At 41.3% G+C, this 23,256-nt stretch overlaps 1 protein-coding gene across 2 annotated transcripts; it reads right to left on the reverse strand.

The window, feature by feature from the left end:
* Positions 1 to 522: 522 nt before the first annotated feature.
* Positions 523 to 21,984, reverse strand: LOC136437905 (ubiquitin carboxyl-terminal hydrolase 10-like). Of its 2 annotated transcripts, none has more exons than XM_066432482.1 (15): positions 21,854 to 21,984; positions 17,136 to 17,237; positions 16,353 to 16,413; positions 11,855 to 12,863; positions 11,018 to 11,193; positions 10,546 to 10,637; positions 10,134 to 10,246; positions 9,430 to 9,482; positions 8,676 to 8,776; positions 8,181 to 8,271; positions 7,167 to 7,345; positions 5,929 to 6,054; positions 4,307 to 4,399; positions 3,533 to 3,677; positions 523 to 3,110 (listed from the first exon to the last, which is right to left on the reverse strand). In XM_066432482.1, exons 1-15 carry the CDS (start codon positions 21,869 to 21,871, stop codon positions 2,857 to 2,859), a joined length of 2,613 nt encoding a protein of 870 aa, XP_066288579.1. In that variant the 5' UTR covers positions 21,872 to 21,984; the 3' UTR covers positions 523 to 2,856. The 2 variants fall into 2 exon arrangements, with proteins under 2 accessions (XP_066288579.1, XP_066288578.1); XM_066432481.1 differs by having other exon boundaries at positions 11,018 to 11,196.
* Between the last annotated feature and the right edge of the window lie 1,272 nt (positions 21,985 to 23,256).

Consider the following 23,256-nt stretch of genomic DNA (forward strand, 5'->3'; position numbering starts at 1 on the left):
TGGATAGATTATCTTCATACTGAGTATGTGGGTAGGTCTTCCTGAGACCTGGAAATGATTAGATTTTGGGCCCCCTAGTAGCTTGCTATGATATTGCAGCGGAATATTGTCATGATTTCTGCTGTTGATAGCTGTTGGGAGGGAAAGTCGTGTAGGTTTGGGCCCCTAGCAGCTTTTTATGAACTGCAGGAGCCAATTTTGTTTCAAATTTTGAAAGAGAATAACTCAAGAAGGGGGTGACGGATCGTCATGACATTTGATATGAGGACAGCTTAAGTGATGGTTGACAAATGCAAATCATGAGCTATTTTGCATAATTACTGTGGAAAGTATATAAATCTACTGCATCCATTATAGGACTTTCAAATACATGACATGTAACTGAGAAAGAAGAATATCGATAGATATCAATTGTGCAAAGAATGCCTAATTTGCATAATTAATGAGAAATACTTCAATTCCATGTCGGTTTGGGCCCCCTGATTCAGAAATGAGTAACACAAAATTTCCTTACACAAAGAGTTTGCAAAGCAATGCTATTTTATTCACCTTCCTAGGGCAATACGTAACCATTTGATAACATTTTCATATGCTAAATCTAAGTTAGATGTGCACAAGATGCCCTTTCACCTAATACACAACTCTTATCGTACAATGCAGTTAATCTTTGCCTTGCAATAGCAAATTAACATAACTTGCCCTTTTCTACAAGTCTCGTAATTATCTGATTCGGTACTCTATCTCTCCCAAAAAATTGGTAAGCAAGGGCGCATCATCGAAACTGTACATCTTTCTCCGAAATGTGGGGTGTTTATCTCAAAAAAGTACAAAAGCTGTCTTCACGTGCAACGCAGTGTCATGACATGCAGTATACGTAGGAAGATCTTCTTTGCACAGAAAGCCTCTTTAAGGATGTGAGAAACAACGTTAATCTTCGGTGCAGACAGAAGTACACAAAAAGACAAAATAATCTTTAGTTCTTACCCCCCCCTTAAAAAATGAAGTACACTATCTAGGAACGTAGTACAAAATAGATCTATCCAACACCTTTATATCTGAAGACAAAGTTTGCACTATATAGCTCTGACGTTATCATCCAAATAACCTCCCTGCTGCCTAACCCTGTAACCAATACTAACTTTGAGCCACAGGGCTAGCTCAGTATGAAGAGGGTTAAACATCCTAAGAAAATGTCTCATGATCCCAACAGAATCACGAGATGTGCAATGTAAAATTGCCTTTCTCGGTAGTTTTTTTTTTAGCAGATTGGGATAAAATGGTGTTGCAACTCATGAAATTGTGACAACCACACCACCGTGGATGTAACGCAAACGCAAAACTGGGTTGTACAAGCAAAGGGGACATTTTCAAGTCACAACGACGAAAACAGAACGTAAATAATAGAAAAGAAAATCATAATATGCAAAAAGGAGGGCTTTATATTGCACAGCAGTCTTCAGATTTTGGACAACACCTGAGAAATTATCCTTCCCCTTCTTACAAGCAAATTATTGCTAGCTGAATGGTAAATTTCTGCATTTACAACGCAATTGTCCTAGTCTCAGGCCTTGAAGTAATCATATTCCTTATCACTCTCCCCTATAGCACAAATCTGACGTTACTTTGCAAATTCTCAGAAACACAACTGGCAAAATGTTTGCCACATCGACAGACCACTTTTCAAATTAGACATACCAAAAAAGTGTATATCTACTTCATTTTGTGTATCATTCCTTTGCTAGGACATTGCTCTGTTAGTTCTGTTTGGTACAAAATATAAAGGTTTGTCGTACTCTTGAACCTTTTTTTTTCATGCATACGCAGTCTGGTCTCTTATTTTGCTGATCGGCTGCTGCTCAACAATGCGAAACACTTTCCTGGCAGCGTCTATCTAAGTTTCATAATAACGTTTCAATGTTTGCCTCCGTGCAGTTTGAAAACGTTGCCTCTATGGCAGAAAAAGCTGCAACTTGGTCAAACATTAGCTGGTGTAGCGGTTTACTCCGAATGTACAGAATCAACTTTCTGCTTTCATAACCTCTTTCATTTTTGTTTGAAAAGTGTATTCAGTCAATGAATACCTTTGCTTTCCCTAATCTCATTTTCAATTTTTTTTAAAGCTTAGTTCTCCAAAACCTTTTTACGATAATCTATGCCAACATATCTACATTTTCCGATTTTCCTTAGAACTTTGGTCAACATCTTTCCAAAAGTCCTTCTTTCCCAAGAAAACGTGATCCTCCTAAATACGACAAAGCCCTACGGTCGACTCAACTGCACGTTGAAAAGATAATGTCTTTATCTATAGAGCTCTTCAGTCCTTCAAATACATGTAGTCAGGTTCCCAATACCTGAAGCCATACTGTACAGCTTCTACATTTGTCAACAGTAAAGATGTCCTCTTTGAACATCCCTACGTTTCCATGCTAAGCGGTGCAACATTACAAGCTAAAGTCTGGATCCTATGCTTCATGGCAAAACAAACGTTTCAAGCTCGTACAAAAGTCTTCAACGCACCAATACTCCTTTATCATTGGAATACACTTAGTCCGTTTTCCAGTATATCTTGGTCTCTCTTTTCCCGCTTGCTTGATAGCATCTTTTAGTTCGTATAGCTGCATTATGATTAGATGCTCGTCTTCATACTAGTAGGTCAGCAGCATTAAAGTCATCTTTTGTCCAGAGCAAAGTGTCGACTTTCAAATTATTCGAGTCGTTTCGCTGCAGGTAGTTGTCACAACGTAAAGCAGCCTCATTGCTCCTCGTACTTTCTGCAGGGCTCAAACTCCAATGTTTAAAGTTCGGCCGTAAAGCGCCGTCCAAAAAAACGCTTGGCGTTGCAGAACTTAAAAAGTCTCAGATGAGGTCGCAGCGGCGGTAGTACAGGAGGTATGGCACGCGCGGAGGGGTGTACTTCATCACCTGCTGCGAGGTCACGACCTTGACGTTCTGGTCGTCGAAGCGGAGCCAACCGTTGATGCCCACGTGGAACACGTCGGTGGTGTAGTGCCCGCCGGTGGCGTTCTTCCCGTGGTGATAGACCACGGCGAACAGACGATAGGTGCGCTGGCCCTGGTGGAGCTTATTCTTCACTGCAGGGGACAGCAGTTCTGACAGGAAAGAAGAAAATAGTCATTTTCAAACATCACAGGCATAGAAAGTATCATTTCAGGATGATACTTTTTCTCCAATCCTAGGAAACCATTTTGGATGTCCCTATAGCTCAACTGGTAGCAGCCTCACAGTTGAGCTCCTATTTCTAATCAGTTTGGAACTTAGAGACCCTGGTTCAAGTCCCGGGGTCAGGACATCTTGGTTGGGGCTGCACCCATCTTTAGGAAGGGACGTAAGAGGTGCCCCCCGTGCACGTTACAGGGGAAGGGCTAGCAACACCTTGAAAAAATACACCCTGTTACTCAAACAGCAAGGAAACTTGCTGCCCATGCGCGACTAGGCTCTACAACAGTCTGCACGGACAAATGAACATACTAATCACTGCTATTTTAGAAACATTTTGCTCCTCCTTTCCTACCTTTGTTGATGTCCAGTTCGATGTTGAAGTCCACCCTCTTCTGGACCTTCTGGGAGCCGCCCGTTTTGTCGTAGACGAAGCGTTTCAGGTGCAGAACCAGCACGGGAGGAAGGTCCTCGATCATCATGCGCCGCGACGCTTCCACCTTCAAGTACAACATTACATCAACTCATCATCACGCACAGTCCTATCTTCCTATCGATCTGAGGGTTTGTCCATTTTGTCCTATTTGAGCTAATTGACGACGAGTATCACTTTTTGATTGTGTGTTCGAAATATTTTGATATACTTAGTTCACTATACACAATGCTATCGTCTAATATACCAGGATTTATCTCAATTGTCTTGAAGAGCAAATTTCAGTAAAGAATGTCTAGACCTTAGAAACTCCTTGAATGATTGTAAAATCCCATTGTCATCCCATACAACTACACCATCTTGACGAATATAGTAGATAGATAGATAAGCATAATACATGTAGATCTGTAGTTACATGTATGTACCAGTAGATTCCATACTTTGTACCTTGTACCTTGTGCAATAAAGTCATTCATCAACATCCCCCTTACACTTATTTACACCGTTTTCCCCCTTTCTATAAGAGGCTGCAACCACTGAGTGAGTGCTGAGTAACCAAACCTTGGACATGTCGCATAACAAATCTAATATGCACAAAACTCATCTCTCTACGTTTTGTGCATATTGGTGTCTTTCAAAGTCATTTTTTTATACCGTGCATTCCACACCAATTATAAAATCAAGGGCCACACACACCTCTTGTTTGGTCTTGGAGCATGTGTAGCCATGGATGGTCTCCTTAGTGACCATGGCTTCCATGGCGTCTTTCACTGTCCAAATCTTCTCAGACTGAAGAGAAACAGAGGAGTTAGAAAATTTTTGAATAAGAGTTCAAAGATCTTACACCTCTATAAAATATCTCATATGTCTTGTTTAATTGCAGTTCACTAATTATGCAAATATGGTCTCATTAACGTCATAATCAATTGCGTCCATTGATCACTTTCGAATATGACTAGTATATGGAAAATAGATGACTGAAAACACTGACAATACCTCCCCATACATAAGTAGCCTCTTCCATTGACCCCATGACCTGGAATGTCATTAAATGACTAGTTCTACCACTTCTGCCAGCTTGTGAGACAGTCGACCTTTACTTCCTGTCAATCTCCCTGTAACAACATGTTCCCCCACACATCCTGTCACTCTAGTGTATTCAAATAACTATGGCCACACAAATACAGTCAAACCTGCCTATAGCGGTCACTCAAGGGACTGGCCAAAATCGACCGCTATGGACAGGTGGCCGCTCTATAGAAACGGTATGGATTACGAGCAATAAGTGGCACATGTTTTCTGTACCCACTGAGAAACATTTATTCACATACATGTACATGCAAACTTGGTCTACCGACCACTTCCACAAGATGACTGCTTTCGGTAGGTCCGGATTTTTCCACAAGCAAATTTAGTCCAAGTCGATCCATCGATCCGCCCCCAATCCGGAGCACATGCGACCAAAATGTTGCTAAAGACAACCGTGTCATTTTCAATTGCGCGGCGACATCATTTATCAGCAAATAATTGCGGAATTTCACGGTAAAATCAGCCTGTTTGGGTCGGATTCCTTGCCGGGAGAAAAAACAACAGCTGCAAGATGAGAGGTCATAGGGTCATTGGGATAGTCTACTGTAATGTGGGTGCAGCTGCAATGTGTGAGTTATGATTTTACTCTACATTAAATAGTACAAAATGTAAACTTATTTCGTCAAAGAAGTTCTTTGAATAAAGAGAAAAGTATATACAAAGAATGGATGACTTTATAACCTTTTTTTTAGAGGATAAAAGGCGTCTGTCTTTTTTTAACAAACTGCTCCCTCATGGTACTACTAGTGAAGTAACCCATTTGGCAAGTAAACAAAGCGTCCCGCTAGGACCGCGCACCAAGAGGCTCTGTTTGTCTACAAATTTCTGGCGTCTTAGCGGTTTTGGAAATTCAAAACCAACACCAGGAGCAAAATAAAACCATGTACTGTACAACATTTTCATGGGTAACACTGCAGCTATGATGAAATTTTTTTCTGCGGGGATTTGAAAGAAGGCTCCCGAATCTTGCGGCGACCATGCGCCGTGACCGTTATCGGCAGTGTTTCCAGACCCGCGGGACCGAAAATCGAGTGGCCGCGACCGCGTTGGACAGGTGACCGCTATAACCTAATTCTTAATGCTTATGTCAATGGGAAAAATCCAAGGGACCGACAAAAAGTGACCACTATGGGCAGGTGGCCGCTATGCAAAGATGACCGCTAATACAGGTTTGACTGTATCCAGACACCCCAAAACAAAGCCTTTGTACACAGAGGCAACAAACCGACCTGGATATCCAGCTGCAGTGTGAAGAATGGCTGCAGGGTGGCGCTCTCTCGGGTGCCGTGCTGGTGGAAGATGGAGCGCAGCTGGCCACCGAAGATGTCTGATATCGGGGTCCTGACAAAGTTTGCCTGTACAAAGAAAAGGGTCAACATTTTGGCTAGTTTCTAATCAACCTCACGGTGTGATGCATGGTACTCTAAGGTTATTCTAGATGGACCTCTGAAATTTACCGCTAACTTTTAAGTTCACCATATTAAATTTTGTTTAATTTACTGTCTAACAAAGTTTTTGTTCCTTGTATTCGATTTAATTGTATCTAATATAAACGGATTCCAGAAAGAATAGTGTAATATTTGTCTATATGCAAGGGGCTTTAAGGTCTCATTCATGGCACTTTTCAGCTGTAAGCGCACAACCGCATCACTCAAACTGCAGGGCTGTGCACGTCCAACCTCACGCGTGCGGCTGCCGAGCTTTACCTCCGTATTTCTTCAGTTACAAACAAGCTTTCATCAGTTTGAGTTGGGCTAGCTAAAAGGGAATTTCCCACCGATAAAAACACACGTTCATGCAGCCGTTTATTTTTTGGGCATGGATTCTTTTAGGGTACCCACTCGGAGTAATACATGAATGAGACCTTAAAGGCATGCAGAGCATTTTATGAGGCTTGAAAACTGGAAATTTTCTACTTGCTGTAATCTTTGTGAAATCGACATTTAATGCCACTGTTTATACCACATTTGCGTGATGATTTCATATCAAAAGTGTCCAAAAGCGGCACAAAAACAATCTACATGGTGACCTTATAGTTTCACGCGCCTACCGTAAATGTTGTAGACACCATAGCCCCGCCCACCTCCGTCAGAACTTAGAAATGCAAAATTAAAACATAGAAAAGCAAATATCTGATGGACATGCAGTCACCCTCTCATTGGTCGAACTGCTAATTGTGATGGACAGTTAGGGTCAGTCTATTAGGGCTTGGATTTTCTATCAGCTCTCCCACACAACGACATCATATCTTTGCTTTAATATCGATATGTAATGGTATTTAGTTATTGAAACTTATTTTGAGTAGGAATGTCTAGAAATTGGAGTTTTTCAATTCAAGTTTCAAGCCTCAGAAAATGCTCTGGATGCCTTTAAAGTTGACATGAGGAGACCACATCAGACTGCACATGCACACTTGAAACTGTGAAGTGGCCTATGAAAAGAAAAACCAGAAAAGACCAGGACTCACAGTCCGTGTGACAGTGGACTTGTTCTTTGGTCCCACTTGCTCCCACTCGTCGTCGTCCCCCTCCTCCTGTTCCATCATGAACCCCTCCACGGCCCCGTCCTCCCGCGGGGTCGGCAGGGTCGGCGAGGCCGGGCCGTCAGACTTCGGCGTCAGCTCGCCGTTCATCTTCGGCTGGTTTTCTGAAGTAAAAATAGATAAACAAAAAATGTAACGGTTCTTAATGTTGGCACATCGGCAACCGAATCCGTAGTGGGTTTTTTTGGCACACTGCTTGGAGGCAGAATAGCCGAAGAGGCTCGGTCGCCGTCACTCCACCAGTATGGCAGGAATATCATGTAAAGTGCCTTTCCTAAGGGCACAATGTCATGATCAAGGCATGGTGAGTATCAAACCTGGGACCTATTGATTCAACGTTCTAACCGTTGCGCCACACCAATGCCACTGGAGTAAAAGGACAAAATGTTTTTCTTCATATCACCAATAGAACAAGTCGCTAGGGGGCCCAAACTTACACCACTTACTTCTTGTCACAAAAGCTAATCACCACTCAAAAATCATGATCGTAGCCCTTCAGGAAAATTTGACCTCAAACTTTGAGCCTCTGCTGCAGTACCTTGGTAGGTCACTAGGATGCCCACTTTTGAACTTGACCTTCCTCCAACTCCTACCCATCTACCAAAGATTCTGAGGATCCATCCACAGCTTCTTGAATTATGCTGACTAGCTGAATGCTTGTGCTGCATGTCTGTCTTATTATTATCTCCATGAAAAATGGAGATATAGTTTTGGGTGTGTCTGTGTGTCTGTGTGTCTGTGTTTCTGCACTACTGTAGTCAGCATAACTCAAGAACCTCTTGATGGATTACGATCATGATATTTGGTATGTGGGCGGGTGTTGTGAAGCTGAAATTCAAGATTTTGGGCCCCCTGGTATGTGACCTTGGTACTGCAGCAGAACTTACTTTTTTGTATCTTTTGACCAGGATGTACTTGATTTTTGGCATTGTCAGTTACCTTTCTGTGCCATCTTCATGGCCACCTGCATCTCTTCATGGATGCCATTCAGCACACAGGACAGGAACTCTTCTGCATCCTCCTGACGACCCTAGCAGGAACAAACAAACAAACAAACAAACGTTTACCTATCACTGCATACAGTGGAAGAATGTCAAAACAGGTTCAAATTCATCAGCACAGATATACAACATCAGCATCATTACAAATACATAACTTATATTATTATGATATCAGTGTCATGATTAATATCTATTTGATGGAGGAGGGCTTAGTAGCCTTCCCTACACCTACACAGTTTTCTTTCTTTTATACACACAAATTTTCTTTACTTCTCTGTATATTTTTTATTTTGTACAAATAACCAAATGAAAAAAAATTGTTTTCAAACTTTAGAAAACTATGAATTTAACGTGGTTAGGGTCCAAAGCGCTGGGAAATGTTAATGAAATACTGTATTTCACATCAGTAATTATAAACAACTTGTTTGCCCACCTTGGAAGACAGTGTGGACTTGATAAGAGACAACATGTGGTAGACATAGGTCGGCTCGAAGGGGCTTCCCGGTCTCAAGTCCTGGGCAGGCTTCTTGCCCGCTGTAAGACAAACCGATCTCTCATTAACAACGGTCCCTTTTAATTTGTAAAGAACTCATTAACAATGGTTTACTCTTCTTTGTAAAGACAGTGGTGAGTTGCAAAACCTGATCTTCAAATACTGTAGATACAGAAATGTTTGCGGTGGTTCTGAGTTTGCGGTTTTTGCACCTTTTCACGGCAAACTTAAAACCACCACGAACATTTTTGTCCAATACTGTAGCCGTATGTAACTATAGCACAGCGTGAACTTCAAACCACCGCAAACACTCCATTTTTTGCCTCACTCACTCACTCTCTCCCATAGCTTAGTCAGCCGTTGGGGCAGCATAGCTCTCAGTGAAAGCTCTCAGCGCAATATAAAAACCACACAAACTTACATGCATTTACGGCAGTCACAACAAAATGGTTAAGGTAAAAGCGGGCAACCTCAGACTGAGGACGAAGCATGGCACTTTTTTGTTTGCTAGTAGTGAAATGCAGCTTCGCTATGGCTCGCGTAATTAGTCAAGCACACAAGGTCACCCCTACTTTTCTCGATAAGAGTTCATTGGGTTCTTTTACGTCATAAAGACTAGGTAACAATATATCAAGGTACGCATGCATTCAATAAATGGACAATAACAGACGGATTGAAGTTGAATCCCACTGACCTATGGTCTTTTGAGAATTAGGCATGGATCCGAACTCACTCATGAACTCCATCCTGTAAAATAGGGAAAACAAGTGAACAACTGAAAGCAATACTTAAAGTTTAAGGTTGGATGTTAATTCATATTATCCTGGTTTCTATCAGGTCTACCATACCTATATAAGCACCTAAGAATATAAAAGTTAACACAAGTAATGATTTCACCACCATTATCTTAACATTAGGCCACAGCAAGTAAATTCAACGGATAACATTCCATGCAGATTCCAAATCTAGTGAAAAAGTGAAAAAAAAGATTCGCAAAAATGCTTAAATTTCCAAAAAATTACCTAAATGTTGTAACGATAATTGTAGCAGTGGTTCATTCCTGTATTCAAGCAGAGCAGAAAGTGACGCTAGTGTGGAGGCCTGGAATCATTACAACTACACTCAAAGCTACCAGTCTAGTGACGTAACTTAAAATACTACACTAGTGTCACTTCTACTACTACTTGTGGCTACCACACAACAAATCTTCCCATTTTCTGTATTTTACTGTCATATGGACCATCAGCCGACGTGAACAAAATGTCTTGTTTCAGCCAAAAATCAATGCTTTCAAGGATGTCAAGCATAAAATTTACTTGCTTTGGCCTTACAGAAAGATTCTAATAAGACAACAAACTCATAAAAGATACTTAGAGAGTTTTGTATATTGTTACATACAGGCAGTCCAAGATGGGTGTGGCAGTGGGGCCCCTCTTGTTTGGCGAAGATGGGAGGGGCATGTTCTTCATGAGGTTATACATGGGGGGACAAGCTACCATGGCCTGGAGGGTCTGTTGGGGTTAGTCAAGGCTTCCACTTGTCACATACGCAAGAGTATACATATACAGTATTGGTATTGAATATGACATATGTTATATATTTGCCAACAATTCCTGTACATCCAACTGCAAATAAAATTCATACGAATCACTGGGATAGCATGAAAATTGATTGACATGCAAATCTACTGGGACTAATTTGTTCATCCATAGACTGAGGCCATTGGGGAAGTCTGGTATTCCCCCTCAATTTCTAGACGTCTATAAATCCTAGCTAAAAGCCTGCTTCGCACATTAACATGGAAGGATACGGCATTGATATAGCACCAGTTGCCTTTGTTGATCAGCCCGCGAGGTTGCAGGGCCACTGGTTTGTGGCTTACCTTGGGCTCCAAAAGGTACTCTGTGACAAGGAAAAATAATAAAAGAATGTCACACAATTCATATTTGTCCATAGGCCTTACAACAAGACGACTTAGGAATTTCAAAACAAAACTGGTTCTTGTTCAATGTAATAAGTCACCCATTTTATTAGCATTTTTTGACAAAATACCTGTTAAGTATGGGCAGTTGCTTTGCCTTCAGCTTTCCATGCTCATAACAAATGCTCTTCGAACTTAAATATTCAAAGCGTCAATGACCCTATGAATATCAGTCCTTTATATCTTTGTTTATGGAAATGAATAAATAGATTTAAAAAATTGTATAAATATCATTCCTTTGTTTCTCTTAAAAAATTTTGTCCTACTTGAAAATTATATCAGACAAAATTTGAGTACCAACCTCCAAGGCCCCTTATGTGGTCATCGTCCTCTGGCGGTACAACCATCTTCTCAGCGAGCTTGGCTTGGGGTTCGCCTGTGGGGCCTTGGGCCGACGAAGGGACGGTAGTGGGCGCAGCCTCGTCGTTCCCCACGTGTGCCACGTACGCTAGGGGGGTATTATGGGCCATCTGCGGACTACTACAACCAATAGGAAGAAGGGAGACTAGTGTTAGATTGACACATTCTGCAAGGAAAGGAAAATGATCTTGAGAGCAGACAGACACTATGTACAGTACTATGTACAGGTTCATTGTACCAGGGAAATTCCCCTAGCACTTTTCAACAAGCACAATTAACAATGGACCACGGCTTAACGTCCGGTCCTAAGGACCACAACCCTTTTTAGTAGCGTGCATGTCGGGTGAGCGACACAGCCGAGATCGAACTTACAACTTCTAGTTCCAGAAGCAAGGCGCTAACCACTGGACTATGCAATCTGGCTCAATTGTGACAACAACAGCATCAATTTTTGACCATCTGGGCCCCAAGTTAAAAGAACGGTTCAACCATATCATAAAAAGTAAAGCACACAAAGGTTCCTGGATTAAAGGGGAGGGAAAAAAGAGAAAATCTTGAAAAGAAAACCTTTGAACATAAAATCTTCTTTGCTCTGGGCAAATAACCTCTTTCTGGCAGGCACACCACAGAATAAAAAGACTACCTGAAGAACAATGCAATACAACTCTAGTCTAGAGTTAGAATAATGATGATTGACATCTCTAGCCTAGGTAACCAATAGAATCTCTCGAAGTTAGAAAAGACATATTTGAAGCTAAAACTTGCTACATCTACATACCTTGAGACTTTGAATAATCCAGCCCATGTTTTAGGAGTGGTCGGGGGAGGCGAGGACACAGCAGGTGGATTTGAATTATTTACAGACTGCTCTGATTGGCTGTCATCGCTTTGATTGACAGCCTCCTCACTTCTTGCATCCTCCTGGCTCTCTCCCATTGCATTGTGGGAATCTGCCGTTGCTGCTGCTGCTGCATTGTGGGAAGGATTTGACACATTTCTGCCAGCCTCTTCCTCTATTTGTGCCCCCGCTGCGTTCGAATGACTGCTGACTTCGTGAGTGTCCGCAGCAGAGGGCTTAGCGGCGTCTGCTGGCACTGGTAACGGCGACACAGGTCCGTTTGGAACAACCACTACGCTAGGAGAAGGAACAATGGGGTCTACATTTGGTCTATGTTTGATCTCCGGTTCCCCAACCGTTTTTACGATAGTCCTGGGTGGTTCTTGAAGCGGGCTGGCAGGCACGTCGTTAGGTAGGGAAGTAACGTTAACATTGCTGGGTTTATTAGTGATCGCTACGTCGTTCACAGGCACATGTTGCTCCGACTGTCCCGAGCTCTCTGGTATTCTCTGCGGCGGTCTCATATCGACGTGATTCTCTACCGGTCTCTGTAACGACAGCGCAGGAACTTCTGTAACGACTGTCTCTGCGACTCCTGCCTCCAGGTCTTTGTAATAGTTTGGCGGGCGCTTCTTTTTGTTTCTCCTCTCCTTTGGCTTGCCGCTTCCGTTAAAATTATTACCGCTACCGTTTCCATTGCTATCGTTGTCTTTCACTGTGTCTTTCACGGATTCTGATTCGCTGCTGGCGACAGAGTCTGAGGGGCTCTGGTAATATCCCTGTTTGTCGGAACTCGATATGTAGCTGGACTCCGAGGACGAGTCCACGCGGTTGTTCGCGGGAAACTGGACGTAATCCGGATGCTGCAGAGAAGCGGGGGCGGAGTCTACATAGCCTGGCGCGGGCGCGTGGGCGACTTGGTCCTCTACTGCGGAAACCTCAGGGATGGCTGGAATAGGGACGACATAATTATTAATAATCAGCAACCAATACCATAAAATGAGGTCAAGATAAATAATTCAAAAGACAGGCTTTTATTTCTACTGAACACAGCACATTATGTTCCTAGATGCAGTATTGTTCCAAAAACAAACTGTTTTCAATTAAAATATACTATTATATAGGCCACACTGATTGAATACTCTTGGACCTCTTGAAGGATAACAATTGTACAACAGACTGTCGTAAAAGAGCACTTCGTACAATGTCTATGTACCAATGCTAGCTACTGGCATTGTTATGGATAAAGGAAAGAAAAATTAGTGGTGTCATCAGACAAAATGTCAAAGCAATGAACAGCTGTCATTGTTGTTTTAGCCCATGGATGCAATTCTACCCAGGTCTCAAGGTTCTTGCCAGCGCAGTTGAGCGAAGGATACCCCCTATGCTATGATTCGAATCACCTACGCTACATGTTTCAACCAGCGTGCTAGTGGGGCTTTTCTGTTGTTTTGTAACAAAGGCAAAAAAAAACACTTTATTTTACCAAATTTGGCCCTTGAAATACAGGAAAAGTGCTTCTGAGTGTTCTAAATTTCAATAATTTCACTGGATCCCCCCTACAATACTTGGGCCTGTGGCCCTCCCTCTTGTACCTTGTAGCACTCACCAAGCGCATATCTCATCACTAACTGAACTGCTAAACTGGATTTGCGTTACCCTTGACTCTATAATGGGACTATCATGCTAAACGTACAAGTATGACTAAAAATATACACAGTGCAAAAAGATGTCTTTTTATCAATGGCATTCGTTGACCGCTCTGCCAAATTGTTTGAACGCAGCAAGGTCGCCAGCGAGATACCGCTTTAAGTCTAGTTAACCCTTGTCCAGCTAGCATTTTTTAATGCAATTTATTTCCTTTCAAAATTGGGTCATTGGTCCTTTATTTTTTCAGCGCTGCTGTGGCATAGTCACTTCCGCATCCGGTGCGTTTCGCTACGGTATGACGCGTTCAGTTGAAGAATACCCCCAACCCGTACATATACGGGATCCACATACTGTAACGTGCAACCCATATATGTATAAGTCCAGCAGGACAAGGCTTTTAATAAGATGCCCCCTACGCTTTGAAAAATCATGTCGAGACCCCTGCACGTGGTTACTGTAAATGCAGAAATGTTTGCCGTGGTTTTATGTTTACGGTTTTCGTGGCAACCTTTTTATACCAAACTTCAAACAACCGTGAACATTTTTGTCCAATACTGCAGCAGTATGTGACTATAGCACTGTCGCGAACTTAAAAACACTCCATTTTTACCTTAGCGCGAAATAAAAACCACGCAAACTTAAATGCATTTACAGTATTTACCATGACCCTGTGAACATCAATCCCCCTACTAGGTCCTGCCAAGTGTCTCTCCAACATGTACAAATATAGCAGCCATGTCGGGACCCCCCAGTCTATTTCCTACTCCTACACCTGCCACTGGATTGACATGCGTGGGGATACCTCCGGCTATTTTCGGCCTTGCCATCAGCAAGCCAGCATGTATCATGTGTATACCAGGGCTCAAAATGCTGTCCTGTTAGCGGTAGCTGACAGTCTAGCGGCCTAGTGGTGCGTACCTAAACCCTGGACCTGTTCCTAACCTTTAGGTTCAAGTCCAAAAAAACCTAAACATCTGGAATCAAGTCCGGACTTGAAAAAAAATCTCTCGCTTTTACACTCCTTTTTGATTTAAACCATCTTAAAGCTTCCTTAGACCGTGAAATTTGCACTGGAAAAACATGAAAACATTGCTTGTGTTAATAACTGAACTTCTGCATTAATCACCGACTATATAATTCCGCATATTATAGTTTTCAAATTGCATGTAAAATATATGCCGATATGCAATTTTACATGAAACAGGAAAAAAATATTCGTAGCACACATATTCCATTGGTTCAAGTCCGGACTTTCAAGTCCGAACCTGAACCTTAACCTCTGGACTCGAGTCCGAACCTTAACCTAAACTCGGGTTTAGGTATGCACCACTAGTCTAGCCCAACTGTATATGTACAGTTGGTCATAGTTCTAGATCAGTGAACAAAAAAAAAAAATTCAGGGCTCGAAATTCATTTTTGGTACATGTAACAGGTGCACTGGTGTACTAAAATCAAGGTGTACAGAAAGGATTATAATTTGTGGACATAAAGCAGACTGTTAGCAAGACCTTATTACAAAACTTACTACCTCTCTAAGAAGTTCAATCTGTAATTCTTCAAAACTTTAACTTCAGAATTTTAAGTACAAACAAAGTTTATACAAAGGTTATATTGCTTTTTCTGATACGGTACTTCAATTTCAACATTATGTATGCTAGCCATTAGTACCTTTATCCCATAATGTAGCCTACACAAATATCTAGGTGCACTGGTGCACCCACAGTCAAAAATTAGGTGCACAGCTCCAATTTTGGGTGCACATGCATCCAGCATTTTGAGCCCTGGTATCCATACTATCTAGCTGGTGGCAAGGCAAAAATTGAAATTGGAACAACCCAGACTAAAAACCATTCGAAAACCTTCTTCCCCATCTACCACAAAATCAACTGTGAAAATAAACAAAATACAGTAATTCTGAAGATAATTTCATGTCTAAAATTTCTAGATTGTAAAAATCTCGAGAATTAGTATCCTAAAATAACCTACAATTTGACTTAAGGTCCAATTATAGTAACGAGTTAGAAACGTAGGACTTCTACCATGGCACCCCTGACATTTACCAACTGACTCCACCCACCCAAAGCGATCAGTGCTATGTATACAAAATGTCAACCTCCTTTGAAATCGAAGCCAGGTCAGATGAGTGCAAAGTGCTATATTTGAAACATGTCTATGGCAGGCCTGGTGCTAGGATTAGGGAAATATCAATTCGCTGTGTTCAAATAACACTGTGATGTTTTTAGGTCAATAGACAGTACAGAGCTTGCACTTTTTTTCCATTCAACTTTCATGGTGAAATTCTCTTCTATTGTAGTCAAGAAAAGACTTTTTTTATTTGGAGGGGGCATAACTTAAAAATTTAAAAGAGAAAAGACCTTTCCTGAAGTATGACACTTTTTAGTTAGTTAGCGGTGCAATGTGGCTTAGCTATATATATATATATGGCTCGTGTATTTAGCCAAGCACACCGGGTCATCAATACTCTTCTCCATAAGTGTGTTGGGTTCTTTAACATGCAGAGGTTTGACGTTTGAAGCTTATGTCTGAAGGGCCACACAGGGCCAACGGCTTTATGTCAACATCCGAAATTACGAATGCAATCCCTTACAACATGTCTGATCTGGGGCCGACCCTTGGGTCAACCTCTGACCCACAGAATTTGATCAAGATGGCCAAGCAGCGGGGAATCGCTTTACCACCTGCAACACTGGACATGTATCATGCAAATCACAGTCTCATTTACATAATCTACGACAAAACTGTTTCAAATAAAAACAGGAGCTCTTACCTGTGGGTGCAGGTACAGCTGCTGATGCTGACAGGATTCTGTGCTGCTCCTCCCAGGGTAGCTAGGGAGAAATCAACACTTCATCAGATCAAAACGAACGAATGAGGAAGCAAAAAGGAAGATAACATTCTTCTTAATAATATCTCATCTGGATGCTCATCCCCTCTATTCTGGCAGACAAATGGAATAATCCAAACATTGATTAGTAGTTAAGATCATTTTTCAGAATGGTAAGGAAGCTTGAAGGTAAAGTCCAATAGTCTTTTTTTTTTTGAGGATGTAGGGTCAATGGGTTGTTATCCACTGTTTCTAGGGCACGGTATTGTAAGGTAGAGTCCAAACCTATACTTCCACTACCTTTTACCTCCCCAACCGAAGTTAGGTACCCATTTTTACACCTGCGTATAGTTAGGAAATGCCTTTCCCAAGGGTACAACATTGATGGCATGTCAGAGGATTCAAATCCAGGACCTCTCGGTTCTGGGCCGAACAGCCTTACAACTACGCTAACACGACGATGAGACCTTTATGGTGATGCCGTGTGTATGTGTGTGTGTGTGTGTGCGTGTGTGTATTTGTCTGTATTTGTCCAACAGAGCAGGTAGCCATCAGCCCTTCTCGTTAGAAATCCCATAACTTATAAGAACAGCACCATCTATCAGTGCCCTAGGCAGGGTACAATAAAAACGAAAACAACAAAAACCGTCGCCATGGCAAAGTCTTTTTTCATTGCCAATCTTGTTAAACGTAAAGAGGAATGAACAACAACAAAAATACACATACCTCCACTCTCTTGTTGGGTGACTGTGCCCTGAGGATACCACATACTCGGCTGTGTTCTTCTGCGCTCAGGCCAGTCGTGAAGTCCCCAAAGGTCAACTGGTCCTGAAACAAATTTAGAGTTAAACAAAAATGTTCATCAAGATTGTTTACTCCAGAACTGGCTTCCCTTGGCTGTAAAGATTGCTGCGTTTTTATGTTGCCTACTACTAGGGGTGGATACCGGTTCGGCTTAATAAGGTTCAAGTCCAAGTTTAGTTCCAGAGATTTAGGTTCAGGTCCGGACCTGAACCTGATCCTGTCCAGTTCATGTTTTGTTTTATAATTAGACCAATATTAAGCATAGAGAATTCATACTGACATGCACAACTATAAAAGTTCTTGGGGAGAAGACTTTCAAGATAAATCAGTGTTTGATATTTGAATTTTGCACTTGTTTTAAATGTGTTTTTTTGTCAGAGGGGAGACTCAAAACACTTTTTATCAAACAAAATAAAGAAATATATTTTTACTTTGGACTCAGTTCTTGGATGTTATAAAGGTCCGAATCAGGTCCAGCGAACCGGTATCCACCCCTATTGCCTACTACTAGTCATGAACTTTAACATTAACCATAGATGGTTGCACCACAAACTGTAGGCATAATATCACTGCATGTTATTGATAAACACGAAACAAAATAGAGGATGGTAACAATTTCCCACAGAATAAAGTGCATGTTCGGGGAATGAGCATTTCTTTGCAAGAGTTGAGAAATCTGTGTCACACTAATCAAAAAGTATGAAAATATAAAATATTTACATGGAGTCCAGGACTGTATATGAGAATCAGATAGTACAAAGATGCGACTATTTAGTCCCTTTAGGCTACACTAATTTAATTTCTTGGTTAACAGATTTTTTGATAAATTTTACCCCCCAAAAGATCATGAAAACAGAAGGCTGGGGTGAAAACTTGCACCTGACCCTGTTCACACCCTGAAACTGTGTGCACCAAAGTACAGACTTTCCTCTGATTCGTCTGAAATTTGTTTTCATGTTGATTTTGGTATTTAGCATTTTTTTTTAAATCCGTTAGCCAAGAAATCAAATTGGTGTGGCCTTAGGCAGGAATATGCAATTAGGACATTTTCTCATCAAAGAGAATGCTAAATGAAGCATCATTCTATAATAAACAGAACATACACTTGAGTAAGCATGGCCTAGTCTTGCCCATTTCTATACGCCAGTTCATTAATCAGTATTTCTTAGGGCTGGTCTAACAAGATACTGCTATTAGAAAATCTAGCTGGTCCAGGCTCGCAGCCCAAAAGTCAAAAGTTCAATCCGACTTCGGGGCCTGGTTTTTGGACTGGAAATTTGCATATACTTAACACACATAACCTGAAGAAAATGGCAGGAAAAACAAAAAGGCACTGTTGTCTTAGACAATGGGCAAATAATGAAGAAATATTCTGCATTGTATTGTCCTATAGGGTATCGTACAAACTGTTATCAAAAAAATGCATATGGTCATGATATACATGAAACCAACAAACAAACACTTGGCAGGGGAAGACAAAAATACTTCTGTTTTTTGTCCGTTACAAATTTTCCAAGCAATAAATAATTGTAAAAAGTTTGTGTGGTTTTTATTTCGCACTAAGGTGAAAATGAAGTGTTTGCTGTGTTTTCAAGTTTGCGGCAGCGCTATAACCACATACTGCTACAGTATTGGACAAAATGTTCGCGGTGGTTTTAAGTTTGCGGTGAAATGGTCGCCGTAAAAACCTAGTCTCCAAGCAGACCCAACGGTTGCAAAGACCGTATCCAACTGGCAGAAGGAGTTTTTATAGCAACCTTGGGTTGCCATAAAATTTTCTTACTGCCAGTTGGATACGCCGTAACGGTCTTCGCAACCTATAGATCTGCTTGGAGACTAGTAAAAACCAGGAACATAAAGCCACCGAGAACATTTCTGCATTTACAGTATATAGGCAAATATTCTGTGAAAGCTTTTAATTTACACGTGTGTAAAATTTGCCAGGGGGTCTAATTGGAGTAAATGAGACGGTAAAAAAACACCTGTTAAAATGTAGGTCACTGAGCCCTCCCTCAACAAAGGTTAATTGCTCCATTCCTTTATAAATTACATGTGCATAAACTATAAAAGAAAAAAACCTTCAAGCAGATACAAAATAAAATTCCTATGTCTATAATTTTTGCATAGTAAGTATAATTAAGTACGTAGAGTTTTTGCATTCCTTGTACAGGGTGTATTTTCTCTCAATGGTCAGGAAGGTTTAAACTGAGCTAGTTTCAGCCGGTTCAATCTGGCTTCTATGTAGTACTACCAATCCACCAATAAAATGACAAGGTCAAACGACACACCTAAATGGTCTCCAACAAGGAATTATTGACACCTTTACTGAAAGGACTAGTATAAAGCAAACCCTCAAAGGAAAATTAAACAGTGTAACAGTTTGCAGCAAAATCGGAACTAAGACAACTGCTGAAATTAGGCATTAGTTCACAATTACCAAATCCCTTCAATGTTCCACTAGGGTAAGAAATATCCACATGCAAACTGCACATAACAATTGGAGTCTAGGGTAACAGACCTTGAAACTTGCAATTTTGTGGATGAAAAAATCTGAGGCCCAATGTTATTAACAACCAATCAATCAAATTCTGTCATGCATATTTGCTATCATATGGTAGTTTAGCATTTCAAGTTTTTCGGCAACGTGCATGTACAGAAACCATGTGTTTTTTTCACCAACGATTCTATTATATAATTTCTATATCTTAAATTTTACCACCAACTTCCAGCGACTGCACACCACTTCAAACCCATCCTTCGATAAGTAGTATAGCCACTCCTGCAAACCCATCCCTTGATAATTAGCATTGCCACTCCTTGGATAAAAGCATACTTTGGCATCATTAACGGGTCTTCCTTTAGTGTCTTTGCACTACACCTATAATAACCAACTTAACTTGCCCCCAGAGGATGTCCATGTGTTCTAATTAGCTGGTGATTCAGTGGGGATGCCCTCTCTGCTAATCACAACGGTCTATTGTCATGTAAATCAACTACCAATTAGGTCCTCGGCTACAAAAACACCACCACTGTCTAATTCTATCCACCAACTAGGGAAGAATTATCTGTTGACTTAATATGTACGTGTACAAGCAAGCTACATGTATCAAAACGAATCACAGCGTTTTGGTGACAAGAATATTACCAATGATCGATCTTTTGATGGAGCCGTTTAGTGATGTATCATTGACCTACATTGAATTAGAGTGAATTGATGACAATCTCATTTCGTAGAAGCCAGTTGATGTGTCGCAAATTGATACTCATTTTTCAAAATGATAGATGGAAATAAGTGCACAACCATGCTTACTTACCATTGCATTTTTGCTTAGTTACAGGGCTCGAACTATTGCGTGCATGTGTACTTTTGTGCACCCAAATTTGGAGCTGTGCACCTATTTCTTTTTACTGTGGATGCACCAGTGCACCTAGATATTTTTGTAGGCTTTGGGGTAAAGGTACTATTGCACAATAGTATACAAAATATTCTTCAAAGTTTAAAAAACTGTACTTTGATGTATTAATTGCTTAAAATTCTTCTTTGAGCTATAGAATAACGGATTCAAGTTATTAAGAGAGACAGTAGGGCTTCTAATTATATTTTGTTGACATTGGACTTTATTTTATGTTGTGAAACCTAAAATTCTTTCTGTGCACCTAAAATTTTTAGGTTAGGTGCACCAGTGCATCTATACCCAAACGTGAATTTTGCTCCCTAATTTATGTTGAAAGGGAAAAAATATAGACATCCCGAGAAAATATTGTGACATTGATGCATTTTTTGGAACAGCTGACAAGCAATACGATATAGCACGTTGATGGAATGCAAAATAATCAGATGCAACAACAAAAAATGTAGCAACTTCAACAACCCTTTCTTCATCATAAACCATCCATTTGTAAATCATGTATCTTTTAATAGCATCTTTAGCCTTCATTTTATCCGTAAATTGTTGAAAGAGAGCCACCAAGCGACAAGTTGTTCCAGTTTCATGCTCGAAAGTGGGTCGTGGGCGTGCATCTAAATGTAGGGGGTGGGGGGAGGAGCACCTAGAGAAAAATTCTCCAACAATCTCGCCATTTCAACTGTACTTTAAGCGAACTCAAGCCTACAAACAGCTTGATTTCTTGATTTCCTTAACAAAAGAGCTGTTGGTGGGTTATTTGAGTGAGAAAATGCTGTTGGGCTTGAGGTAGAAGCGATTGTCCCTACGCTTCTTTTTTTCTGGGCTGTCACATGGCAGACATGGCGGCCTTAGCATGCAACCATGCCGTGCATCTCGGACCTTCTCGACGACTTCCCCGTCTTCACACCACCCCTTCCAACCTCCTTAAACATAAGATACACGCCTAGGAACAAGCTAAGAATCTCTTAAGATGTACTGGACACCCCAGACTTGACACAGACGGGTAAATAGTCGAGGCGTGTGACAAAAATAGCCGCAGGAACATGAGCATTCCTTCCCATATGCTGCTCAGTTCGGCTAGTGTGAGCGCCAAATGGCCTGCATGTAAGAAAGGATACCCGGGCTCCCGTTTCCTTTAGAGCTGTACAAATCACACTAAAATGAAGCCAAGGATCTTGACAATCGCCTGGAAGCAATCGGAACTCGTTAAAAGAAACAGAGAGGCTGCCTTACCGTCTGAACGCGTGCCATGTTTGCGGGTTAAAGCTTGCTAGTCATGCTTCTCCTAACGCCATCTTGGAAAAATGTGAGACACACTGCGCATGTGCGGTTGGGACGATTCCGGAATACCGCGCTGTGATTGGTCAGTTAGGAAAAGTCACCCGGGTGGGCGTGGTCGCAGGTGTCTACAGGTGTTACAAACAGGTATGTTACCAGTCCCAAATATCTCACTAAGCGATGATCATGCATCTAAAATATTGATTTTCATTCGGTTATGATGCTATATAAGTACATGCAACCCTGGCATGTACATGCTGAACCAATAACTAAATAAATATAACTAAGTACACAAATTGGAAACCCAACGTCGATTTTGTTCCAAACAGGTATTTTACCTGTCCCAAATATCTCACTAAGCGATGATTATGCATCTGGAATATTGATTTTCATTGCGTTATGATGTCTTATATAGGTACCTGCCTACATGAGTGCCTAGGCCAATGGCTCTCCGTCAGGTTTCTCCATAAAGCACACGTACGTTCCCCAGCCTAATAGCTTCTGCTGTCTTTACTGTTTGAACGTAACCCTGTATCTTGTGCTATCTGGTCTTTCCAGCGCTTGGGGTCTTCCACTAGTCTCTACTAGACTACTAGGCTACGCCGACTATGGCATTAGGGAGAATATTTGCCAAGGTTTCACTTACATAATGATAGACGTTAAACAAGGACAACAACAACAACAATAACAACAACTTACAGGCTCCGCTAGGATAGCAGATTGGCCCTCTCTCCATAGCCGACTCCCTTAGCATACTACTATTCACTCTATTAGGTCAATTATTTTCCCAGCTATCCGCGGGGCCTGGTAGAAGCTAGAATTCCATGGGGTCCGGGGTTTACTAGTAGGTACATCAATCGAAAATACAATGTCAATTTTGTTGATGACATCATTATTGACTGAAACACACAGACCCCTGAGCCAAAACACCACAAGATTTTGAAACGAAAATGTGTACAAAAAAAAGCAGGCTGAAACTCTTGTTTCACTCGTTTTTCACTCGTGCTCAACTGACCAGGTGAGAACGGTATTTCATCATAGCTGAAGATCACTATGCTTTCTGAAAGCGCCCCTGCCACCCACCCGCGATCTGCTTTAGTTTTGGAGCTCAACTCAAGACGGAGCTCCCAACGGAAAAAATAAACGATATTACCGTTAACAGCTAAATCTAAATGCATTCTTTATAATCCAATCGCTATACATCAGCGTCATCATTTAGATTACTAGCACAAATGTATTTTGATGCCTTTTTAGTTTTGTAGTTTGCAGATTCCACATGCACGAGCGTCCTCTGGCGACACTAATATGAAAGACAGGCAAAAATATGGCGCCAAGTAATCACGTGACGTACAGCCAAT

The sequence above is a fragment of the Branchiostoma lanceolatum genome, chromosome 7 (assembly GCF_035083965.1).
Source record: "Branchiostoma lanceolatum isolate klBraLanc5 chromosome 7, klBraLanc5.hap2, whole genome shotgun sequence".
NCBI lineage: Eukaryota > Metazoa > Chordata > Leptocardii > Amphioxiformes > Branchiostomatidae > Branchiostoma > Branchiostoma lanceolatum.